At 41.0% G+C, this 22,927-nt stretch overlaps 1 protein-coding gene across 2 annotated transcripts; it reads left to right on the top strand.

Annotated features, from left to right (window-relative positions):
* The first annotated feature begins 5,706 nt into the window (after nucleotides 1–5,706).
* LOC112434936 (uncharacterized) lies at nucleotides 5,707–19,919 on the top strand. 2 transcript variants are annotated; one of them, XM_076885053.1, is made up of 6 exons: nucleotides 5,707–5,960; nucleotides 11,234–11,307; nucleotides 11,400–11,753; nucleotides 12,469–12,786; nucleotides 14,430–14,534; nucleotides 17,773–19,919. In XM_076885053.1, the coding sequence occupies exons 2-6, from the start codon at nucleotides 11,244–11,246 to the stop codon at nucleotides 17,910–17,912; spliced, it is 981 nt and encodes a 326-aa protein (XP_076741168.1). In that variant the 5' UTR covers nucleotides 5,707–5,960; nucleotides 11,234–11,243; the 3' UTR covers nucleotides 17,913–19,919. The 2 variants fall into 2 exon arrangements, with proteins under 2 accessions (XP_076741168.1, XP_076741169.1); XM_076885054.1 differs by having other exon boundaries at nucleotides 17,293–17,892.
* Nucleotides 19,920–22,927: the final 3,008 nt, after the last annotated feature.

Below are 22,927 nucleotides of genomic sequence, written 5' to 3'. Positions count from 1 at the left end.
CAAACTAAAAACTACTTCCAAAAACATTCAGCTTTGATATTAATGAGTTTTTTGGGTTCATTGAGAACATGGTTGTTGTTCAATAATAAAATTATTCCTCAAAAATGCAACTTGCCTAATAATTCTGCACTCCCTGTATACAGAAATATAAAAAAAAAACTATACAGAAATATGAGACATACAGCTATACAGAAATATTAACTATGCAAGTTATGAACAGTTGTAGAATTAAAAATTATCGTATTTTACAGAATGATTATTTATACAGAATTATACAGTAGTGCAGTTAAGATAAGTGAGATATGTGGATCATTTCTACAGAGGCTATATAAAGTGCTAGTGGTTGAGAGTGGTGGTTCAGTCTATGTTATTATTGCGTGTATGAGGGTACAGTTGTCCAGTGTGTGTGTGTGTGTGTGTGTGTGTGTGTGTGTGTGTGTGTGTGTGTGTGTGTGTGTGTGTGTGTGTGTGTAGGTGGTTGTGGGTGTGTGTATGTCCAGTCCATGTGTATGTGTATGTCCAGTCCTGTAGTCCACGATGAGCTCCTTGGTCTTCTCAGTGTAAAGCAGCAGGTTGTTTCTGTCGCACCACTCAGCCAGACGAGCCACCTCCTCCCTGTAGGCAGCTTCATCGTTGTCACTGATGAGGCCAATCACCGTGGTGTCATCTGCAAACTTAATGATGGTGTTAGAACCATCAGCAGGTCTGCAGTCATGGGTCAAGAGGGAGTAGAGGAAAGGGCTCATCACACAGCCTTGTGATTGTAGATGAGCAGTGGTTATCCAGGGGACATGTTGGGTGCGGTTGGTCAGGAAGTCCAGTAACCATTTGCACATGAGGGAACTGATGCCCAGATCTGTCAGTTTCCTGATGAGTTGTGAGGGGTGGATTGTATTGAATGCTGAACTGAAGTCTATAAACAGCATTCTGGCGTAGGTGTTGTTGTTGTCCAGGTGTGAGAGGACAGAGTGCAGTGCGATGGAGACTGCATCCTCTGTGCTCCTGTTCTGGCGGTATGCGAATTGGTGGGGTTTCAAGGTGGGGGGGAGACAGGATTTGAAGTGTGTTAGGACCAGCTGCTCTAAGTACTTTGTGATGATGGGGGTCAGTGCTACTGGGCGTAGTCATTTAGGCTAGATGGGTTGGAGTTTTTGGGTATTGGGATGATGGAGGTGGATTTGAAGCAGGCCGGTATCACAGCGTGGGCCAAGGACAGGTTGAATATGTCTGTCAGCACTCCTGTAAGCTCCCCAGAACACACTCTGATAACATGCCCGGGGATGCCATCAGGACCTGCAGCCTTGTGGACATTGATCCTGCTCAGCACCACTCCTACATCGGTGGGGGAGAGAGTCAGAGGTTGGTGGTCTGGCGTCATGTCTGCTTTGGTTGTGGTTGGGGGTTCCCTCGCTCAAAACAAGCATAAAAGTTGTTGAGCTCGTTGAGGAAGGAGACATCAGAGGATGCGGGGGAGGGGTTGGTGGTCCTGTAGTCTGTAATGGTCTGGAGTCCTTGCCACATGCGTCGGGGGTTGGAGAAGTGTTCTTCTACCTTCTTTTTGTAATGGTGTTTGGCTTTTTTGATACCGTGGCTCAAGAGTTGGGAGTTCGCCTTGTAATCGGAAGGTTGCCGGTTCGAACCCTGGCTTGGACAGTCTCGGTCGTTGTGTCCTTGGGCAAGACACTTCACCCGTTGCCTACTGGTGGTGGTCAGAGGGCCCAGTGGCGCCAGTGTCCGGCCTCTGTCAGTGCGCCCCAGGGTGGCTGTGGCTACAATGTAGCTTACCATCACCAGTGTGTGAATGGGTGGATGGCTGGATGTGTAAAGCGCTTTGGGGTCATTAGGGACTAGTAAAGCGCTATACAAATACTGGCCATTTACCATTTATTTACCTTCTTTAGATTAGCCCTGGCTGTACTGTAGGCGTGTGCATCTCCTGACATAAAGGCGGTGTTGCGGGCCTTCAGGAGGAGATGAACATCCCGGTTCATCCAAGGCTTCTGGTTGGGGTACATGGTGACCCATTTCAGGGTGGTGACACTGTCTGTGGTTTTGGAGATGTAATCCAGTACAGATGAGGCGTACTGGTCCAGGTCTGTGTGGGTGAACGTATTCCAGTCTGTGTTTTTAAATCTGTCCTGGAGCACTGCGTCTGTCCCCTCTGGCCACACTTTAATTGTCCTCACAGCAGGTTTCACACGTTGGATGAGTAGAGAATACCGAGGTGTGAGGAACAGGGAGAGATGGTCCGATTGTCCAATGTTGGGGAGGGGTGTTGCTTTGTAGGCTCCAGCCAGGTTGGAATAAACATGGTCTAAAGTCTTGTCTCCTCTGGTGTGGCAGGAGACATGTTGGTGGAATCTGGGGAGGACTGTCTTTAAGTTGGTGTGGTTGAAGTTGCCAGCAACAATAAAAGCAGCCTCGGGGTGTTTATTCTGCTGTTTAATGGCTGCAGAAAGTTCTTTCATGGCCAACCTAGCATTAGTGTCAGGGGGGATATACACTGCAGTGAGTATTGTTAATATAAATGCACAAACCTCCACCTCTGGTCTTGCCGGAGTCATCTGCTAGCCTGTCGGCTCGGTGTGTGTAGCATTCTGCTAACTCAATAGCATTGTCCGGGCAGCTGTTGTTCAACCATGTTTCGGTGAAAAACATGACATTTGAGTCCATAATTTGTCTGTTGTTAGTGATGGAGAGCCGTATCTCATTCATTTTGTTTGCCAGAGAACGGACATTGGCGAGGAAAATACTGGGTAAAGGCAACCGGTGTGGTGTTAGCTTTAGCTTAGCCCGTAGCCCTCCGTGCCTACCTCGCCTTTGTTTACGTTCTCGGCGTCGTCTGCACTTCCGCCCGGCCGGGGAGAGTGGGCAGCCTCCGGTGTTCTGGAGATCTCTGGGATGAGTCGGAGATCGGCGATAAAACTGTTGGAGTTATGAGTCCAGATGTCCAGAAGCTCTTGTCTGCTGTAGGTCAGCAACGCACAGCAATTCTGGATGAATAATCCGGTTAAAAGTAGATAAAAGTAGATTAAAAACAAACAAACAAAAAAAAAAAAAAACGCTAAATAGCAGATTCTGGAGAGACACTGAGCCTTGCATTATTCACGCGCCGCCATCTTGCCCCCATCTTGGGGGGACCATTCTCACATTTAGAGGGAGGCTGGTAGAAATCCTAGGATTCAAAACAAGAGACTCGTTTGTACTTCATTACAAAAACACATACGCCCCGCATCCATATACGGTGGAAAATATAACATCTTTAATTATGCAGATATCGTTGGTTACCAGCTTGTGGGCGTCGCCCACACGTGGCTATTAAGGGCTATAAATATTACAGACGATGACCGCCCACACTACACATAGACATAGAAATTGATTTGAAAGACACCAAAATCAACACATACCCTTTTTATACAGCAAGGTGTTTGTCAAGCTCCACTTCCGACCAATAACCCAGCATTTTTTTAAAAAGGATGGCCGTCTACAACCCAGATGAAGCAAAATATGTAAAATACTACGTATCGCAGGCTGGAGGAGAGCTCGAAAGGTATATCGGGACCAGGATGCAATATGGGGCAGGGCTGGGGGTGCTTGTTCCGCAGCATGTTTAGATTTGCTGTACCGTGTGAGAATGATTTAGGACCCAGGAAGCGGCAGCTCTGGTGCAAGTGAGTTTAATAAACAAAAGTCGATACAAACAGAAATGGCGAGGGTGAACATGAAACTAAGAAAACCTAAACTGGGCAAAACTAACCAGAAATGAAGATGCAGGGAGGCACAGGAAAATACACGGGAAGACGGACGGAGAGAAGCAGACGAACCAGCAACGAGGACGAGGGAACACACACTATAAATACACACACCAGTAATCAGGGGATGGGAAACAGGAGGGGAACACACCTAGAAGACATCACAGCTGACAAGGCAGGGGAAACGTAAACAGAACACACTGACATCAGACAGAGACCTTCAAAGTAAAACAGGAAACACACCGACTGAACACAACACACACCAACTAAACACAGACTGGGGGACACCGACATAGGAACATGAAACGTGAAACAGGAGAGTACAAAAACCCAAGATAACCAAAACCACAGAATAATAATAAACTTAACATAAACATAGAGTCATAGACTCCGGACCATGACAGTACCACTGTTTAAAAACGGAGTCAGCATAGTCAAACCCCACCTAAAAACAGCAGGGAAGCTGACATAGGATTTGTTAATTATCCCGGCTGTACATTATTTTCCCAAGTAGATATAAATATAAATATAATAAAGAAATTTAAAAAAAAACCCATTTCAGCTGTGATAAGAAAAAAGTCTAAATTCAAAAATCTAACCACTCTACAGGACACCCCTTTAATTTGTTTTTTTTATTCTTTTTTTTTTATGTACTATGTCACAGTGGTCCGCCAGGGGTGTTCTTTTTTGGCGTGTTTTAAAAAAACTAGGGTCTTCAGGCAGTGTGTGATTGGTTTTATACATGGCGATGGTCTTACTTATGCCAGTGTTGGATATGGCTGATAACGGTATGTTTAAATCTGAAACAGCCTTTAAAAACTCTGTCCAGCCCATAGATCTTAAACCCTCAGGAGGTGTGTGCGTGGTTGTGATGGCTTTAATCAGATCATGAATATGTGAACCTGGGATGGTGTGTTTATCAACAACAATTTCACCTTTGTCATTGTAAGAAATGAAGTCTGGCGAACGGCTTACTGCTCACGGCAAGTTCTGCATTCCTCCTACTCCTTTTAGGTATGTGTGTCAAAACATTCTCCGCAGCAAAATCCCTCACCCCTGCATCACCATAAACAGGCAGAGTGTCCGTCGGCTGGGTTTGCGCATCCCTGTTAAATTATTCGGGTAGTGATAAAGACAATACATTCTTTTCACGGGTACCTTGTCTTACATGCGTAAGGTATCTTTGGAGAATATCACCATATTTTTTAGCTTTCTCATGCACATCTATGTCAGATTCTTGTAACACTTGAAGCATCTCCTTGTCCAACTCATTCTGAGCCTGTTGTTGATGCTGCCTGTGTGCTGCTGCTGTTGCTTTAATAAGTCCAACTGGTGTTGGTGCCCCAACACCAGTTGGACTTATTATGGGCCTGTGCGCCTGGTTTTAGAACTATCACTGCAGTATTTTTTTCTAAAGGGCCTGAATGTTATTTGCGACCATCTACTGTGTTAAATAAAAACCTAGCTGGCTCTGTCTCCCTCTTAGTTCAACATTCCGAAATCCCAATTTTTAAATATAATGATCGTATCACCCCGCGAAAGAAACCCCAGTAGATGCGTACAAACTAGTTAAATTAAAACTAGTGGTTTGATTAAATGAACAGGCTGAAATTACCCGTACAGAAGAAATTCCCATTTGTGCTGTTTTTAAAATAAAATGCATGCATCACTGCATGCTGAGACATTGTGAGAATCACAAAATTAGTGTGATTAAAACACAATTAGTAACACTTTTGACTACATGTAAATAAAAAGCATTCCAGCTTTGTTAAGGTGCACAGTGAAACAAAACAGCTTCCACTCCTCCACGCAAAAACAAAGAATTGCTTTTAAGAACACATATGTCTGCATAACTGAATGTTGAGACACGCCATGACCTCAGATAACCCCGGAGATATCTGAACACGCATGCATACAGGTACGAAACCTGTCAAACCGGTTTGGTTGGCCGCCATAATCGACTGCCGCCAACGTATTCCTACTCTCGGGAAAGGTGTTTGGGACTTGTGTGTGTGTAAATCCGTGATTTAGTCCGGTGAAGTGGCAGAAAATGTAAAACAGGGAGTTGATCGTGGCAGTTCAATCAGTTTCATGCGGGTGAAGAAGTGGACCAAAAAAGAGAAAATTCCCAACTACAGGCGTCAGTTGCGCTGCCATCTGAGATCACACTGGGACCTGTATTACGCAGCAGGATTTCGTCTTATCCAGGTAATTGAGGGTTAACTCTGGGTTTTCATATGTGTCCTCTGTAATGGACATTTGTTTTTGGTCTGAAATGACTGAAAGATTAATAGGCTCTGTTTTGAGTTTTGTTCAAAAAAGAATGACTTCATATAGGGAAAAATATATATCACATATGCAGGACACTTTAAACTAGTTTTTTAATTAAGCAGCACAGCAGAACAAAGTCGGGGCTGTATCAAGACACGAGGACTAAACCCCAATTCAACCAGACCCAGAACTGATCCGCAATTAAAACAGGACTGCAACAGTTCAAAATCAGGACTACTGAGGACTTAACCAAGACAGAACCAGAATCAGAACTAGATGATAGTAGCACTAAAAATCATCATAGACCTGCACTACACTTTTTAATTCTACCAAAGTCCACTATTTAGATTGAGAAAAGTTTATACAATTATTTAGCCTTGTTGTGCAAACAAGCTGCAAAACTTAATAAATATAGAATTTGAAAAATAACAAACCTAAAAAGAAACACTAGGTACGAGATACATGAGGACCTATGATACGGTGATACTTTTGGTAAACAACCATTTGACTAACGTGTGTCTCACCTGCTCTTGTTCATCTCTGTTCTGTCCTCATTCTCCATCTCCCTCTCTGTCCCCCTCTCTCCCTCTTTGTGCTGACAATAAAGCCAAACACCAACATCATCAAATATACACTTGAAACCAGATATTTACACACTCTTCAGATAAAAACACTTTTTTAATTTTAACATCAAATCAGACTAAATGTTTTTTTTTAGATTGATAAATATAAAAAACATATTTGTTAACTTTAAGAGTAAGAAGAGAACCTATCTGTGTTTCTTAATTGCAAATGGCACCAAATTGTATTCAAAATTGAGCCACACTTATGGAGCTCCACAATTATTTTCCTGGTGTTTTGGTTGACATCTCTTGATTTTCCCATGTCACAGAAACAGGCTCTGTGTTTTTCCCTATATGCATCCACAGCTGTGCCACCAATTTACTCACATGGACTCTACTAACCTATCAGAAGCTTCTTCAGCTCAGAATGGAATCGTCTGGAGTTTTCTTATTAATTAACAATAAACTTAGTGTATATGTACTCCTAAATTTGATGAAAGTGATTAAAATAGACAGCTCCCTCTTTTTATTCTCACATTTAACTAATTCAAATTTAATTCAATATTTATTTATCCAAAACAAAACAAGTTTAGTCTAAATTGATGTTGTACAGTAAAAAAAATGTTCTTGTGTTTTCCATAAAGTGCATGTAAATATCTGGTTTCAACTGTGAATATACTGCTGTGTATTGAAGTTCCTCTTGTTTTGCATAGAAATATACTGAACAACATTAAAAGCATAATATATAAAATAACATCTACCAGAGTTTTTTCTTTGAAAGAAGCCACTTATGTCCATTCTTGTATATCAGTGCATTACTGAAACCGATTTATTTAGCCGTGGAGGGTAACAACTGAAAATATGAAATAAACATACATGTAAGCTAAGACTCTCTAAAGAAACAGCATTGTTGTTGTTCGGCTTTTCATTTCACCATTTGTTGATTCACTTGAAGAGCAAGTACGGTAACGTAATATGGGTCAAGTGATCAGTTTGATATCAATCTTTCGTGATACACCGTCATGTTTACATTATTTGTACAGTACGAATGATTTGTCTGTGAAGGTTCTCAGTCATCCAGGTCATCGTAGTCAAAGGAGCTTGCAAAGAAAAGCGTCTGGACTTCTTTAAGTTGCTTGAAGACGTTTCACCTCTCATCCGAGAAGCTTCTTCAGTTCTAAGGTCAAATGGTGGAGAGTCCCAGATATAAACCTAGTGGGAGTGACCCCCCACAGAGGGACAAAAGGACCCCCTGATGATCCTCTAATCGCCTGAGCCAAGGTGTGGGACCCAATCAGCCAGAGAGGTGAAACGTCTTCAAGCAACTTAAAGAAGTCCAGACGCTTTTCTTTGCAAGCTCCTTCGACTACGAATGATTTGCTTTGGTATCTAGTCAAACTTCAGTTCTCCTCTGTCTGCCTAGCTCCATTTCTCCAACAGCGCACTTGTAGGCAGCAGCTGCCCTGCTTAGTGCCTGAGGGATCATACCAATATTAGGGGGGATTTACACACAGTCATAAATTCCCACAGTGTGCACTATGTGCTTCGAATATTGTGTGTCGTTTTTTGTTTTATACAGTTGTCAACCAGGCATCTAACTATGAAAAAATTACATACAAAAGACCCCGGGCTTCTGAAAAAACAACCCGGGCTTAAGCCCAGTAAGCCACCCCCCCCGCTCCACCACTGCTATAAAGGATCACTGTGGCTTATACTGAGGTTGGGTTTAAAGATGAAAAGATACCAAATCGCCATTCAATGAACTTAAGTGATCTTCAAAATAGCGCCCCCATTTCGCAGAAGATCCCTTGGACCTGTTAGCAGAAGTATGAAAATACACAGAGAAGTCCAACATCAATAGTAAACTGCACAGACGAGGATTGGGGAGGAATGAACACACATCACCTTTCGGCCATTTTGGATGAATGAACATACATGTTCGTATACAATGTCCAAACATACATTTTTCAAACCTTCAGAACTTAGGTTTTCCTATAGGTTTTGTCATTACATCTGCTACCATCTCATCTGTTTTACAATAATCTGAAGTTATTTTTCCTTAACTCACATTTGACCTTACAAAGTGATACCTTATGTCAACATGTTTACATCTGTTACAGGATTCTTAGCCAATGCATCAATGTATCTTTTTAAACTTTTCACGGCGCATATTTCTGTTCATCAATACCTCGTAACAGTTGAGTTAAGTACAGGCACTCCTGTGAGGTTGTAGATAAAGCCATGAACTCATCTTCACAGGTAGATAATGCAACAGTAGGTTGCTTTTTGGTTTTCCACAAAATCAAAGAACCATTTACAGCCATACTTATACAATATCCAGTTGTACTAAGTCTGTCTGTTACATTACCTGTCCAATCAGCATCCCTGTATGCCCACAACCTCAGTTCTTCATTGTTACATTTCCTGTAACACAGTTCTTTCTCAGATGCCCCTTTCAGATATCTCAGTACATGTTTTACTGTAGTCCACTGGTCTTCAGTTGGCTCACTAAAATACTGCGACAGTTTACTGAGTATAAAACTCAAGTCTGGTCTTGTGCATGGTAGATCACACTACCCACTGCCACTCTGTACCTTTTGACATCATTCATCTTTTCTGCACCATCAGTGTAGTTCAGTTTTTGTTCACAAGGTGTCAGTCTAGCTTGGCAATCCTGCATGTTGAACGTTTGAAGTATTTTTTCTACATTTTGTTTTGTTACATTTTTACACAGTTATCATGCTGTGTAAGCATCATGGTCAAAATATATACCAATGAAATGTCCAAGTTTACTCAAATCCTTCATTTTGAATTTTGCTGCAAGGATTTTCTTCAAAACAGTTCACTTCCGTCACTGGCAGGAATGATAAAGTCATCTACCCATTTGATCAAAATCACCTTATTTTCTGTCATCTTTGCGTAAACACAATGGTCAGTGGATTCTGCACAAAGTTGTTCTCCCTCAGATATTCATGTAGCACATTGTCCCAATTTCTACCTGACTGTTTTAGCCCATATAGTGACTTTTTCAGCTGATCCTGAGTATCTGTGTGTTCTGTACTCACATCAGTCATTTCTCTGGTCCTGCTGGACCTGTTTTGTATCTCAAAGTCAATGTCATCATCTGGCATTATGTCAGGTTGTGTTTGTCTCTCTGCTCTTGTTTTGGTCTCAAACTTCATGAGTCAATGCTTCTGTACTTGTCCACTGTTTGGGTAGCAGACCATATAGTCTGAACTGTTTTTGTCATATCCAACAAAGATTCCTTTCTCACACCGTGAGTTTAGTTTTCTCTTGTTCTGCTTGTAGGCATAACACACTGACCCAGATCTTTGCAGATTTGTCCTTCTTCCTGTCAGCATTAAATATGATGTCTGTTTTTTGCATCTGTTAAAACATCTCTTCCTCACTCCAGCTGCTGTTTGCACTACATAGGTCCACAACTCCTTTGGTAACTCTTTCTCCATTAGCATACACCTGGCCATATCAAAGAGTGTGCGCCAATTTCGTTCAGCAGTAATATGAATAGCAAGTGGTTTGAATGATTCTGGCAGTACCTTCAAAACCAATAACCCATCACTCAGTGTTTCACCAGCATTTTTCAGGGCAGTGATAGCTGTCTCTGCTCTATAACATAGAGTCACTCTCACTGCTGGACTTTTGGAGCGAAGTCAGTTCTGTATACAGACTAATTATACGAGGCTTTTATCATCCAGAAACTGGATCAGCTCCGCGTATACCTCTGCATTTTTTGGTGTCTTCTTCTCCCTCCATGTTGGTAGGCTGCTTCAAAATAATGTCTCTTAGTCCTTGCAAACACAGGTGGCCCACAAATTTTGTCTCCCACAGTTCATAATTCTTTTCGTCCCCATCAAAAACTAGCCAAAACCAGCAGCTGTTTGACTCAGTGGCTCGTCGACTCATGGCGCTAGCATGGTATACTGATACTCAACGGGTACACTGTACATTGCGACGCTTCTCTCGGTGGCAATACTTTAACTCCTTTAGAAACGTCGTAGTTATCTGGGCCCATAGCCCGTCAGCAGAAGTATGAAAATGGGCAGAGAAGTCTGACATCAATAGTAAACTGCACTGACAATGATTAAGGAGGAATAAACACACATCAGCCTTCAGCCATTTTTGATGAATGAACACGCCCCCCGAGAGAGCGCAACTTTATTAACAGCCAGCAAACACACACGTACACCATGCATCAAACAGAACATAAACCCACTGGCCGTTTCCATAACTGAGAGCATTTTCTTTCTTCATGTCAACTGGACCTCTGTGCTACGATAGCAGGAGGCTCTAATGTTTTTTAAGACCGATGCTGTTTCCCCAATGAGCATCAATATTGATTAAATATATCCTTATACGCAGTTTTCCCTGTTTTGAGTCCAGCTTTGAATCCCTTGGGGAGTGCATCAAGGACATGATGCACCATTGGCTACAAAAATCTGTCAAATCCAATATGTGGAGTTACATACTCTGACTCCTCTGGGTTAAGGGAGTAGCTAAAGTAGCTTTCACTTTGTTATACTTAAATGCACTTTGCACCCTCTTGTTTGATTAGTAAAAAAGCAAAAAAAATCCCTTTGATGTAAAACAGCTGCAAACTGATCCTGCTCATTTTAACTGTCATTTCAGATAAATAATCATGGCCTCCGGTGGTACTCTTTTATTCATTTTCACTGCCCTCTGTGTTACTGCAGTCAAGAGTGGTAAGTTTATTCATAATCTGAGAACTTTAAGCATGGAATGGTGTTTGGTACTCATGTAACCTCAAATCTATTTTTACTTTCTTTTTCTACAGGATTTGTGAAAGTGGAATGCAAAGCTGAAAATGTGGGACAATATGGCCAACAGTCACTGCTGGAGTGTGTCGTCAAAACATCATCAGATGTAAATGATCCAAATATTCGTATGGTCGCTTGGAAAAAACTGACCTCGCCAGAAGACGAAGGTGATCCCGTGTTGGATTTTAAGAGAGGGAAATTGAACCGGCCAAAGCGAGGCTACAGGTTTGCTGAACCATCATGGAACGGGAAGAACATGAATGTATCTCTGCTCATCACCAACACTGCAGTGGCAGACGAAGGAGATTACAAGTGCATAGTGATTACAGACAGTGGTGATGACAACATGGTCACTACGCTTAAAGTCCAAGGTAAAACTGAAACATTTTTATATTTTTAAATCAAGAATGTTTTTACATTTTTTAAACACCTTGTAAGCAATCAAGATTGCCTAGAGATGTGGGGACTCCAGGCCAATCAGATTGGTATTCCCCTTGAGCAACTCTAGGCTTGTCTGCTTACTTTCACTTCATTGTGACAGCAGTAACATCTAGAAAGGTTCAAGGTTCAAGGTTCTTTATTTGTCACATGCATAGTTATACAAGTATAACACACAGTGAAATGTAGCCTGACACGCTCCTCGACATGTGCAAAAATTGGGGGGGGGGTGTAGAGGAAGAACATTATATATATATATATATATATATACATACATATAGTATATACATTGGGTGAATGTGCAGTAGTAGCAGCAAGCAGGTGAATTCTGTACATTAATATGAATAGAATCTGACTATTTTACAGGATAGACAATATAAACATATTTAAAATTAAAGGAATTGAAAGGAATTGAAATGTACATTGTGCCTTGGTTTAGTGTCTGGAAGAGTCCTGTCTCTAAATACTAGTTGTACAAGTACTTGCAGCCATTTACTTAAGCAGCTTGTACTGTTTGACTTGTAACTTCTTAATGCATGTGAACTACTATGATTATCACATCTTAAGATACTTAATTGAGGTAATTTTATTTGACATCAAGGTGCAATGTTCAGCTCAGTGATTGTGCTTTCCATTTCGTCTCTGCAGCCAAATACAGTATCTCGACTCTATACTCCATCCCTGAGAAAATTGTCCCAAATACAGACAGTACCTTGGTCTGTGAGTCTCGTGGAGGCTACCCACAGGGAACAATTCGCTGGTTTGATGAAGAGAAACATGAGTGGACAAAAAGCTCTGAAATGGACGCAAAACAGGCAGACGATGGTTTGTTTCAACTCACAAGTAGACTGTCTTTGTTGGGAGGATCCACTTTCTCAAAGTATACCTGCGCTGTGTTCAATGCCAGTGGAGGCAAAGAGGATGAGAAAACATTTGAAATGCCACCACCACCATCATCCCAAGGAGGTATAGTTTATGACACACCACACATGATAGTTGTTATGCCTGCTGGCACCATCCTACTGCTCACAATACTGTTTAGTAATTTCAGCCAAAGTGGAATCAGAGAGAATTTAAATCTGAACCAGCCCCCCACCTCCCCACCCCCAAAAGATGTCAGAGTTACATAAATATTATGTAACCATTAAACACTTTGTTTGTGCATATGGGAGATTTAATGGGGGCTGAATTGAAATGAGGAACCATGCTATGTAAAGCGCGTTTTCTCAACGATATTAAAAGTCCTGAAGTTTGTTGCAATCCACTTGGCGTTGTGTCAGTCAATATGTCTGAGGTAGACTTACTGAGTCCCCAATGCTCCATGAGCAGTTTGTTGCAAGCTGGGTGACGCGCTAGCCAACGTCCTAGCAGCATCCCTGACTAACGCATACGTCGTGTCAATATGATATTTTAAGCTGGAAGTGCTTTGGTGAAAAGAAAATTCCTTCTTGCACAATGTGCATAATACTTTCTATCGGTTGATTGTTCCGTCTTGTTATTTTTTTAATACTCAAATTTCCCATCGAGAGGGCCACTGTGCATTTATTGTCTTCCAAATTGAGTTGATGGGTTCAGCTGCTCGTCACTACCAGATCTACTGCCCATTTGCGCATGTGCAAATGTAACTCTACTTGGACAAACTGCCCGAAATGCGTTGACAGAGACATTTCAGAGATTTTGAGTCATTCTGCGCTCCAGATGCACTAATTTAATCACACATTCATTTGCGTTAACACATTGATTTTGACAGCATGAACTATGACAATAACAAAGATTATTATGGCTATCTTGCTCCCACACGGAGGTGGCAGTCTGCTGCAAATCTTCCTCTGTTCAGTCTGACCTCGCCTCTATCTGCTCCTCCTGGAACCTGAAAGACAAAACAAAAAACAACCCCTGCCGAACCTTGATAATAATATTATCTTCTACTGATTCTACGGTCTGGTTCAGTATATCTTGCTCGGCCTCTCTGACACAGAGACTTGTAGAAAACCATTATCAGTGTGTATGTAAGCGTTGCTGCAAAAATCTACGTGTCCCTGCAATATTTCAGCCTAGTCATAACACCAGACGAAGCTCATGACCCTCAAAACACGGAGCGCCAACTTGTTATAAGCACAATTGCATTGTGCATAAATAAAATAATTAAAACAGCTTTATTTAATAATTGAAATCAAAAATGAAAAATTTTCAACCCTAACAGGCCCACAATACTGGGTCCCACAGGTGTGCCCTATTTTTTTTTTTTTCTACATCTGTAAATAACAAGAAAAAAAACAGATTGGTTAATGCTTGCTGTGCTATGGAAAATCCCCCCACACATACATGTTTTAATGTTTCTGATGAAAAGAATTTCAGGTTCTCTTGGTAACTATCCCAGGCACTCACCTCACAATCTATAATTTCATTATCTGTCACAATACTGCAAGTATTGCCTGCCCTTTGTCTTTTTTACACTCTACTTCTACATGATTATTGTTTTAAAATTAATGGAGAAATTGAATGTAGTTCACTGTAGTATTACAGGGAGACAAAGAGTTATCATGTATTCCTGTGTTTCTTAATTTTAAAAATGAACTCACTATTTTTTTCTTTTATTTATTTTATAGGACTATTCTCAAATGAGGTAGAGATCTACAAAATAGTTGTCCCTCTGGTGGTCATTGGTTCACTGATCATATGTGGGCTGTTGATCTACGGATGGCGATCTCGAGGTGAGTACATGCTCCTCGTTTCCTACCTGATGGATTATACCTCTTTAAATATCCTGTCTTCATCATTTAGAAACTAGTTCATGCATTTATTACTTCTAGGCTGGACTACTGTAATTCATTATTATCAGGAAGTCCCAAAAACTTCCTGAAAAGCCTTCAGTTAATCCAAAATGCTGCAGCATTTTGGATTAACATTTCTCCTGTTTTGGCTTCCCTTCATTGGCTTCCTGTTAAATCCAGAATTGAATTCAAATTCCTGCTCCTCACATACAAGGTCTTAAATAATCAGGCCCCATTTTATCTTAATGGCCTTGTAGTACCATATCACCCTATTAGAGCACTTCGCTCTCGCACTGCAGTCTTACTTGTTGTTCCTAGAGTATTTAAAAGTAGAATGGGAGGGAGAGCCTTCAGTTTTCAGGCCCCTCTTCTGTGGAACCAGCTTCAAGTTTGGATTCGGGAGACAGACACTATCTCTACTTTTAAAATCAGGCTTAAAACTTTCCTTTTTGCTAAAGCATATAGTTAGGGCTGGACCAGGTGACCCTGAATCCTCCCTTAGTTATCCTGCAATCCGGTTGTTCAGTCTGACGTCACTAGCCGTGTCTGGACCTAAACTCCGCTGCAGGTCCATATATCAAACGATCACTATGGCATTACTGAGAGTTGAAAAACTGTCTAAAGTCTTTCATCTTTAATAAAATGATCAGCGTTCTGCTCTACCAGGTGTAACAATTGAGTTTAACATCCAGGCATCCATGAAAACGGAATTTATGACATTTAACGGAGTTAGAAGTTAGCAGGGAGTTAGCTCGCTAGCTTCTATCTAAATACAATATAGCATGTCCTGACTGCCGGGTTTTGGAAACAAATTAAAACGTACAGCTCCGTTATCACTTCCAGCATAAATGAAGACAGAAAACTAAACAGCAGTGATGTTTGTAGGGTTACTGAAGTTGGGCTAGCTGGTATATAATGATGTGCTACATGACCACTAGCGACACAGCTATGTTCAGGAGAACAGGAGCCAGAACAGGAGCACAGAGGATGCAGTCTCCATCGCACTGCACTCTGTCCTCTCACACCTGGACAACAACAACACCTACGCCAGAATGCTGTTTATAGACTTCAGTTCAGCGTTCAATACAATCCACCCCTCACAACTCATCAGGAAACTGACAGACCTGGGCATCAGTTCCCTCATCTGCAAATGGTTACTGGACTTCCTGACCAACCGCCCCCAACATGTCCGGCTGGATAACCACTGCTCATCTACCATCACGATGAACACCGGTGTACCACAAGGCTGTGTGATGAGCCCTTTCCTCTACTCCCTCTTCACCCACGACTGCAGACCTGCTGATGGTTCCAACACCATCATTACATTTGCAGATTACACCACGGTGATTGGCCTCATCAGTGACAACGATGAGGCCGCCTACAGGGAGGAGGTGGATCGTCTGGCTGAGTGGTGCGACAGGAACAACCTGCTGCTTAACACCGAGAAGACCAAGGAGCTCATCGTGGACTACAGGAGGAATGCTGACCCACATCCACCCATCCACATTAAGGGGACGGCTGTGGAGCGTGTGAGCAGCTTCAAGTTCCTGGGAGTCCACATCTCCGAGGATCTCATCTGGACGACCAACTGCTCCAAGCTGGTCAAGAAGGCTCACCAGCGCCTCTTCTTCTTGAGGACTCTGAGGAAGAACCACCTGTCCTCAGACATCCTGGTGAACTTCTATCGTTGCACCATCGAGAGCATCCTGACCAACTGTATAACAGTCTGGTACGAGAACTGCTCTGCCTCGGACCGGAAGGCGTTGCAGAGGGTCGTGAAAACTGCCCTGCGCATCGCCGGAGCACCACTTCCTGCCATAAAAGACATCTACAGGAAGCGGTGTCTGAAAAGGGCTGGGAAAATCATCAAAGACCCCAGTCACCCATCACATGGACTCTTCACCCTCCTGCCCTCTGGGAGGCGCCACAGGAGCCTCCGGACTAAGACCACCAGGTACTGGAACAGCTTCTTCCCCACAGCTGTCAGACTCCTGAACTCTGCCTCCTGACATCTGACCCACGTTAACACACGGACTGAACATACACACACCCACAATGGACAACTGTACCCTCAAACACACAATAATAACATGGAGTGAACCACCACTCTCAACCACTAGCACTTTATATAGCCTCTGTAGAAACTATCTACACCCTAACTTATCTTAACTGCACTACTGTATAGCTCTGTGTAAATAATCATTCTGTACATTCGATAATTTTTAATCCTACAACTGTTTACAACTTGCATAGTTCCCATTTCTGTATAGCTGTATATCTCAGATTCTGTAAAGTTATTTATTTCATATTCTGTATAGTTTTTCATATTTATATCCTGTTCATAGCCTGTACATAGCTTGTACTCACTACAGCCTGTACATACTTATAGTTATAGAACATTCACAACATACTTCATATCGTGTACATTATAACATACCATAATAGACCCATTTCTGGAATATACTTACATATCTATACTATTGCTAATATATATTGTAATATATCTATATCACTAAAGCACTTCTGGATGGATGCAAACTGCATTTCGTTGCCCTGTACCTGTGCATGTGCAATGACAATAAAGTTGAATTCTATTCTATTCTATTCTATTCTATTCTATTCTATGTTAGCATAATATAAACAAGCTAACTTTTTTTTCCACTCGATAAAAGTTAACGTGAGTGTTCTCGGTGGTCAGGAACAAATGTAATTGCATGGCAGGATGCTGTAAAAGGACCAAACTTCAGCCAGGAGAACAACTGAGATAATCCATCCATAATACGAGGTTAGTCATTCATATACTGCTGCATGGGCTGTGCTGTAGTTACATCCTAAGGTTTTAAAAACTGAGCTTAAATAAATGATTAGCGGTAATAAAAGCCGAGGGAGGTCAACAGTGATCACTGACTGTTTTAGGAGCTTTTTGAGATTAAATAGAAGAAAGTACAAAACATTAAACATGTTAACAACATAAAAGCCATATTAAACGCAGACTACTTTAGGCCCGGAAGTAGGATTCGTCGTGTCATCACTGAACAACCGGATAGACGTAGGCTGCTGGGAATTCCCATGATGCATTGAGTTTTTCCTTTCCAGTCACCTTTCTCACTCACTATGTGTTAATAGACCTCTCTGCATTGAATCATACCTGTTATTAATCTCTGTCTCTCTTCCACAGAAGATCTTATTAATTTCCATCTCTCCCCCCGACCGGTCAAAGCAGATGGCTACACCTCCCCTAGTCTGGTTCGGCCAGAGGTTTCTTCCTGTTTAAAGGGAGTTTTTCGTTCCCACTGTCGCCAAAGTCCTTGCTCATAGGGGGTCATATGATTGTTGGGTTTTTCCTCTATATCTATTATTGTACGATCTACTGTACAACATAAAGCGCCTTGAGGCGACTGTTGTTGCGATTTGGCGCTATATACATAAAATTGAATTGAACTGAATAGAAAAATAAATGTAACTATCCAGAATAGTTGATGTTGGAACATATTTGACATTTTATTTGTTTGACCAGCTGTTTAAAGACTCAGTTACAATTTAACTTACCTTAAGGTGCTTGCTAGATGTATGCACTGTAACATTAAGAAATGCCACTAATCAACACATTATTCACCTGTTATTCTAGTGTTAATATTGCCATTCGTAATTTTAAAGCAAAGAAAGTGGGATAATCAGTGGTGAGTGGCTGTAGTTGTTATGTGGTCAGATTCAGAAAACTGTTTTCAAACTTTAATGAGATACTTAAAGACTGCTTTGAGACCACTGACTGGCAGATATTTGAGGATGCAGCTGATGGCAACATTAATGAACTCACAGACTCTGTCAATGGATATATTGGAAAATGCATAGATGATATCATCGCCAAAACCACCGTCTGCAAATAGCCAAATCAGAAACCCTGGGTAAGACATTCATGCTAAGCTCAAGGTGCGGACCTCTGCCTTTAACTCAGGGGATGCTGATGGATAGAAAGCAGCCAGGTATGAAAGTGGAGTCCAGTTACCACAGCCTTTATGCCCGGCGACCATAGCTGGACTAGGCATCGTGCATACCGGGCAAATGCCCAGTGGGCCGATGTGATTTTTCGTATTTATGGGCCGATGGTTTGGTTTTTTGTTTGTTGTTTTGGGATTTTTTGTAACGGTATAAACAATGAAAGGTGGAGAATTGGCCAGATGCTGGGAGATGTGTAAAAATAACTCAGTTGTTTGGTGGTGGCTATGGCAGAGCTTCCACAGAGGCCAGCAGGTGGATGAGGGAAAGGGGAGGCAGGAGGAGGAGAGACCCGAGGCGGCCCCCGGTCCGAGTGTCAGGTGAATTGAACTTCAGGTAAAAAGTTATGACCTGCAGTCTATCTGGGTCAGATATAAACCAAGTTTAGGTGGAGTTTATTTTCGTTGCGTTGACTTTTTACAGTCAGTTACAATAATGCGTACTAGCTAGCATGACAGAGTTTCTATACAGCTGGGGGGGAGTTGCCAACCGTCCCGTAAAAGACGGAATCGTCCCGTAATTAGAGAAAATATTACGCGTTTCGTATTGAGCTGAAAAGGAATGCAGTTTGTCCCGTACTTCAGCTAGAATGGAAAAAAACACAAAGCTGGAATTTTTCTGCGTCTTTATGCTGTCAGCTGCCTCTTCTTCTCTCATTCTCTCCCCTCAAATTTAATTTTCTGTAAATTGCACATCTCTCGTGTTTGTAGGCCACCGTATAACGATAAGAATAAGAACATGCGTCTGTATGTATAAGACAACCAGGCATACCCTGTATTACTGTGATTTATCAGACAGGCCACAAGACCTTTATTCACTTAAACTCTGTAATAAAGAATAAAGTAAAGTCTTGAGCTAAAAAACATCTTTGAATCAAGCCAAGATCAATGAGAGAACCATTACAGCCAAGTCATTTACAAACAATCACACCAGACTAGAAATGAAAGACTTCTGATTTCACTTGGTTGAGTGAGGAAATGTTTGTGTACATATAACACAGTTGTGTTGAGTCCATGCAGTAATTGTAACTCTTGGCACTTTAACAGCATTTATTCTCACTTTAGCTTCTCATGTTTATAATATATCTTGGGGATAGCACCACATTGTTATGTGTTTATGTATGTGTGTGTTAGGGACAATATTCTAAAACACTTCTTCAGTAAAGACTCAGAGAAGAGAAACACACAGAACTTCTTGCTAGCAAGGGCAGCCTCCAGACTGAGACTCGCGCTGAGCTTTGCCCTGGTCTTTATTTATATTTCAGTGGTGTGTGTGTGTGTGTGTGTGTGTGTGTGTGTGTGTGTGTGTGTGTGTGTGTGTGTGTGTGTGTGTGTGTGTGTGTGATCAAAGGGTCATAAAAGGCACATCCTTGGTCAGGAAGAGGGTAGACCTCCCTCACCCTAGATAACATTGGTGAGGAAGTCAAACAGTTAAAGCACTTAGACTAAAACAGACGTAACTACGTTAATCCTACCATAAAACAATAAAACAAGGTACGAACTCTCCCATGCTCCCAGGGTGTGGGGGCGCATTCCTGGAGTGCACCCCAAGCCTGCAGCCTGTTAGAGATCACACACAATTGATTATATGCCTCTAAGTCTACATGGTTGAATATTTCCTAATACAAATAACTACATGCAGTATTCTACCATATGCAAACTTATATCACTAAAAGATTATACTGACTACTAAATACAATTTTCCATTAACAGTGTGTCAATCTGTGTGTGTTGTTCTCAAATGTTACCAATGGAGCTTAATGATCTGTTTATGGTTTTATAATCCTTTACAAAATATAATACGTTTACTTAGACAATGATATGTAGAACTGTCTGAGACTATGTTTGATGTGTGGTTTGGCAGAGCAGTGAGGAAATGTTGGCCTTGCTGTTATTGTACTTTCTGTTTAAATCAACATTTAATTGTTATTTTGGATTTTTATTGCAATGCATTTGTTATTTTTTTAAGCCTTAAGTGTCTTTGTTTTTTGTTTATTTTCGTTTTGTTTTTTGTATATAAAATTAAAATTGTAAAATGTCATGTTTCAAAACAGTTTATAAGAAAACAATTCAGAACATTAAAAAATGCAATGTAATGACTATAAAGTTGTACAATAAAACAAAAATGTGTTGCCAATATTTGTTGAACCCTTGTGCTTTGTTTCATATTATATGTATATTGTGCCATATAATTTATTTTAAGCGTAATTGAAGGTGTGGGGACCCTTTGTAATGTAAAGCTCACATGCTTGTTCAAAGTTAATAACTAAGTTTAAAACTAGGGCCACCAGTTTCTACTCTGGTTTAAGTTTCCACATCTGTTTTAAATACTTCTTGCAGCTGGTATCTGAAAAAGCACTGCATTCCTGTTCAGTTCTTATGATTGGAGCATACGTCTTTAGCCAGCATGCAGAATAATTGTGATATGGTACTGTTCAAAATTATCTTAGAGCTTAAACTTGTGATGATATCCTGTTCCAGTTTTTTTTTTTTACATTCACCTAAGTGACCAGCTGTTTACTTTTTACTAAGCTAAACAAGTTGCTCATTGTTACTGCTGCTCTTAGAGGTCAAATTGTGGTCTACAAGCTTGTTTCTTTGCTCTGTGCCTCTATCTGTGGTGAAACTTGACAATCTGTGGAATCAGCAGTTTAAAACTGATTTCCAGAGTGTGCCAGAGATGAAAAGGAACTTTCTAAGGAAGACCAGCAGTTTTTGATTAAAGTTTCCAGTACTGCCAAGCTACTTAATGTTCAGTATTACATTGGATTTCCATTTAAAGATTTAAAAGTCTGCATGCCAGATAATAGAAGTGTTGCTGAACAATGCCTTCAGAATCTGAAGAAAAGCTTCATGTCAGATATAATCTGTAAAGGTTATGAATGTGAGAGTGAATGAATAGTGGTATTGTAAAGCGCTTTGGGTGCCTTGAAAAGCGTTATATAAATCCAATCCATTATTATTATTATTATTATTATTATGGAGAAAAAGTCTCAGACAGAAACTTGGAACGCAATGATGGCAGGAAATTATATTTGTCACATCATGGTGTTCTGCATCCACAAAAAATTAGAGTGGTGTTTGACTGTGAAGCAGAGGAGTGTCACTAAATAGCCAGCTTTTAGAAGGTCTTGACTTGACCAGCACATTGATCAGAGTTCTAACAAGATTCCATAGAGAACCTATTGTCATTGCAGCAGACATTAAATCAATTAAACGTTTAAATGTTTCACCAGGTTAAAGTGCCAGAGGAGGATTAAGATGTGTTAAGGTTCCTTTGGTGGCCCGCTGGAGACTTCACTTAAACAATGGTTGAATATAGAACGACAGTACATGTGTTTGGAGCAACATCATCTTTTATCTTAGTGCAAAACTCACATTTTGCACTAAGGAAATGTGCTGAAGATCATAAACTACAGTTTTACCTTCAAGCTGTGGATACCATCTTGAACAACTTTTACGTCGACGATTATCTCAGCTGCCACAGAAGAGGATGCAATAGCTCCCTATCATGAATTCTGTGCAATATGCTTGAAAGCTGGCTTTCTACTCAACAAGTGGATAAGTAACAGTCGTAATGTGTTGGCTGTAATACCTGAACTAACAGAGCAAACGAAATAAAGGGTCTAGACTTGATGCCTGCCCGTAACAGTGATGGGCTTCCAAGGGAAAGAGTTTTGGGTGTGCAATGGTGTGTTGAGCCCAAAGTTCAGAATCACTTTGGAAGATTGACCTTTGACATTGACATGGGATCTTCTTTCTCTCATGGGATCCTCTCTCTGGGATCCTCTCTGCGGTCAGCTCTGATTATGACCCCCTATTGGCACCAGTAATTTGATTGCTAAGAAGATTCTGCAAAAACGATGTCGAAGAAAGATTGGATGGGATGATGCATTACCTAATGTAGTCATGCAGGAACGGATTATTTGGATGCAACATCTCTACAAGCTGGAGGACCTTAAAGTTAATTGTTGTTTAAAAACCAACAGTTTTGGAACTGTGAAAACTGCTATTATGCTATTAAATATTTCATCATGTGTATTATTAATCTATGTAACTACTTCTGTTTTACAATGTCATTAATCAAGAGATGTTGTAAACATGACATGCAATTCCTACATGCCAACAATCGTTTTATTGCATTTAGTTTTAGATGCAGAGATTTCAGTACACACAATATGTGCCAATATTGTCCTTGTTTATTTGTCTGTGAAGGTTCTTGTTTATTTCCATTTCCTAAATCTCATTTCCTCTTTACTCCTATTTGTAAAATACCACAGTATAGCTGCTGTGCATAAAGAAGGGAGCTTTATTTTCTAGTGTAGATATATCATTTCC

This window comes from Maylandia zebra, linkage group LG6 (genome assembly GCF_041146795.1).
Source record: "Maylandia zebra isolate NMK-2024a linkage group LG6, Mzebra_GT3a, whole genome shotgun sequence".
Classification (NCBI taxonomy): domain Eukaryota; kingdom Metazoa; phylum Chordata; class Actinopteri; order Cichliformes; family Cichlidae; genus Maylandia; species Maylandia zebra.
Note: the sequence above shows the minus strand (reverse complement) of the source record. Positions and strands in the feature narration are given on the sequence as shown.

What these genes read in the sequence shown, in the direction of transcription:
- LOC112434936 (XM_076885053.1), top strand. Translation starts at nt 11,244, where the DNA reads ATGGCCTCCGGTGGTACTCTTTTATTCATTTTCACTGCCCTCTGTGTT. An exon ending in CACTACGCTTAAAGTCCAAG is followed by an intron (nt 11,754 to 12,468) that starts GTAAAACTGAAA and finishes TCGTCTCTGCAG; the next exon opens with CCAAATACAGTATCTCGACT. An exon ending in CTACGGATGGCGATCTCGAG is followed by an intron (nt 14,535 to 17,772) that starts GTGAGTACATGC and finishes TCTCTTCCACAG; the next exon opens with AAGATCTTATTAATTTCCAT.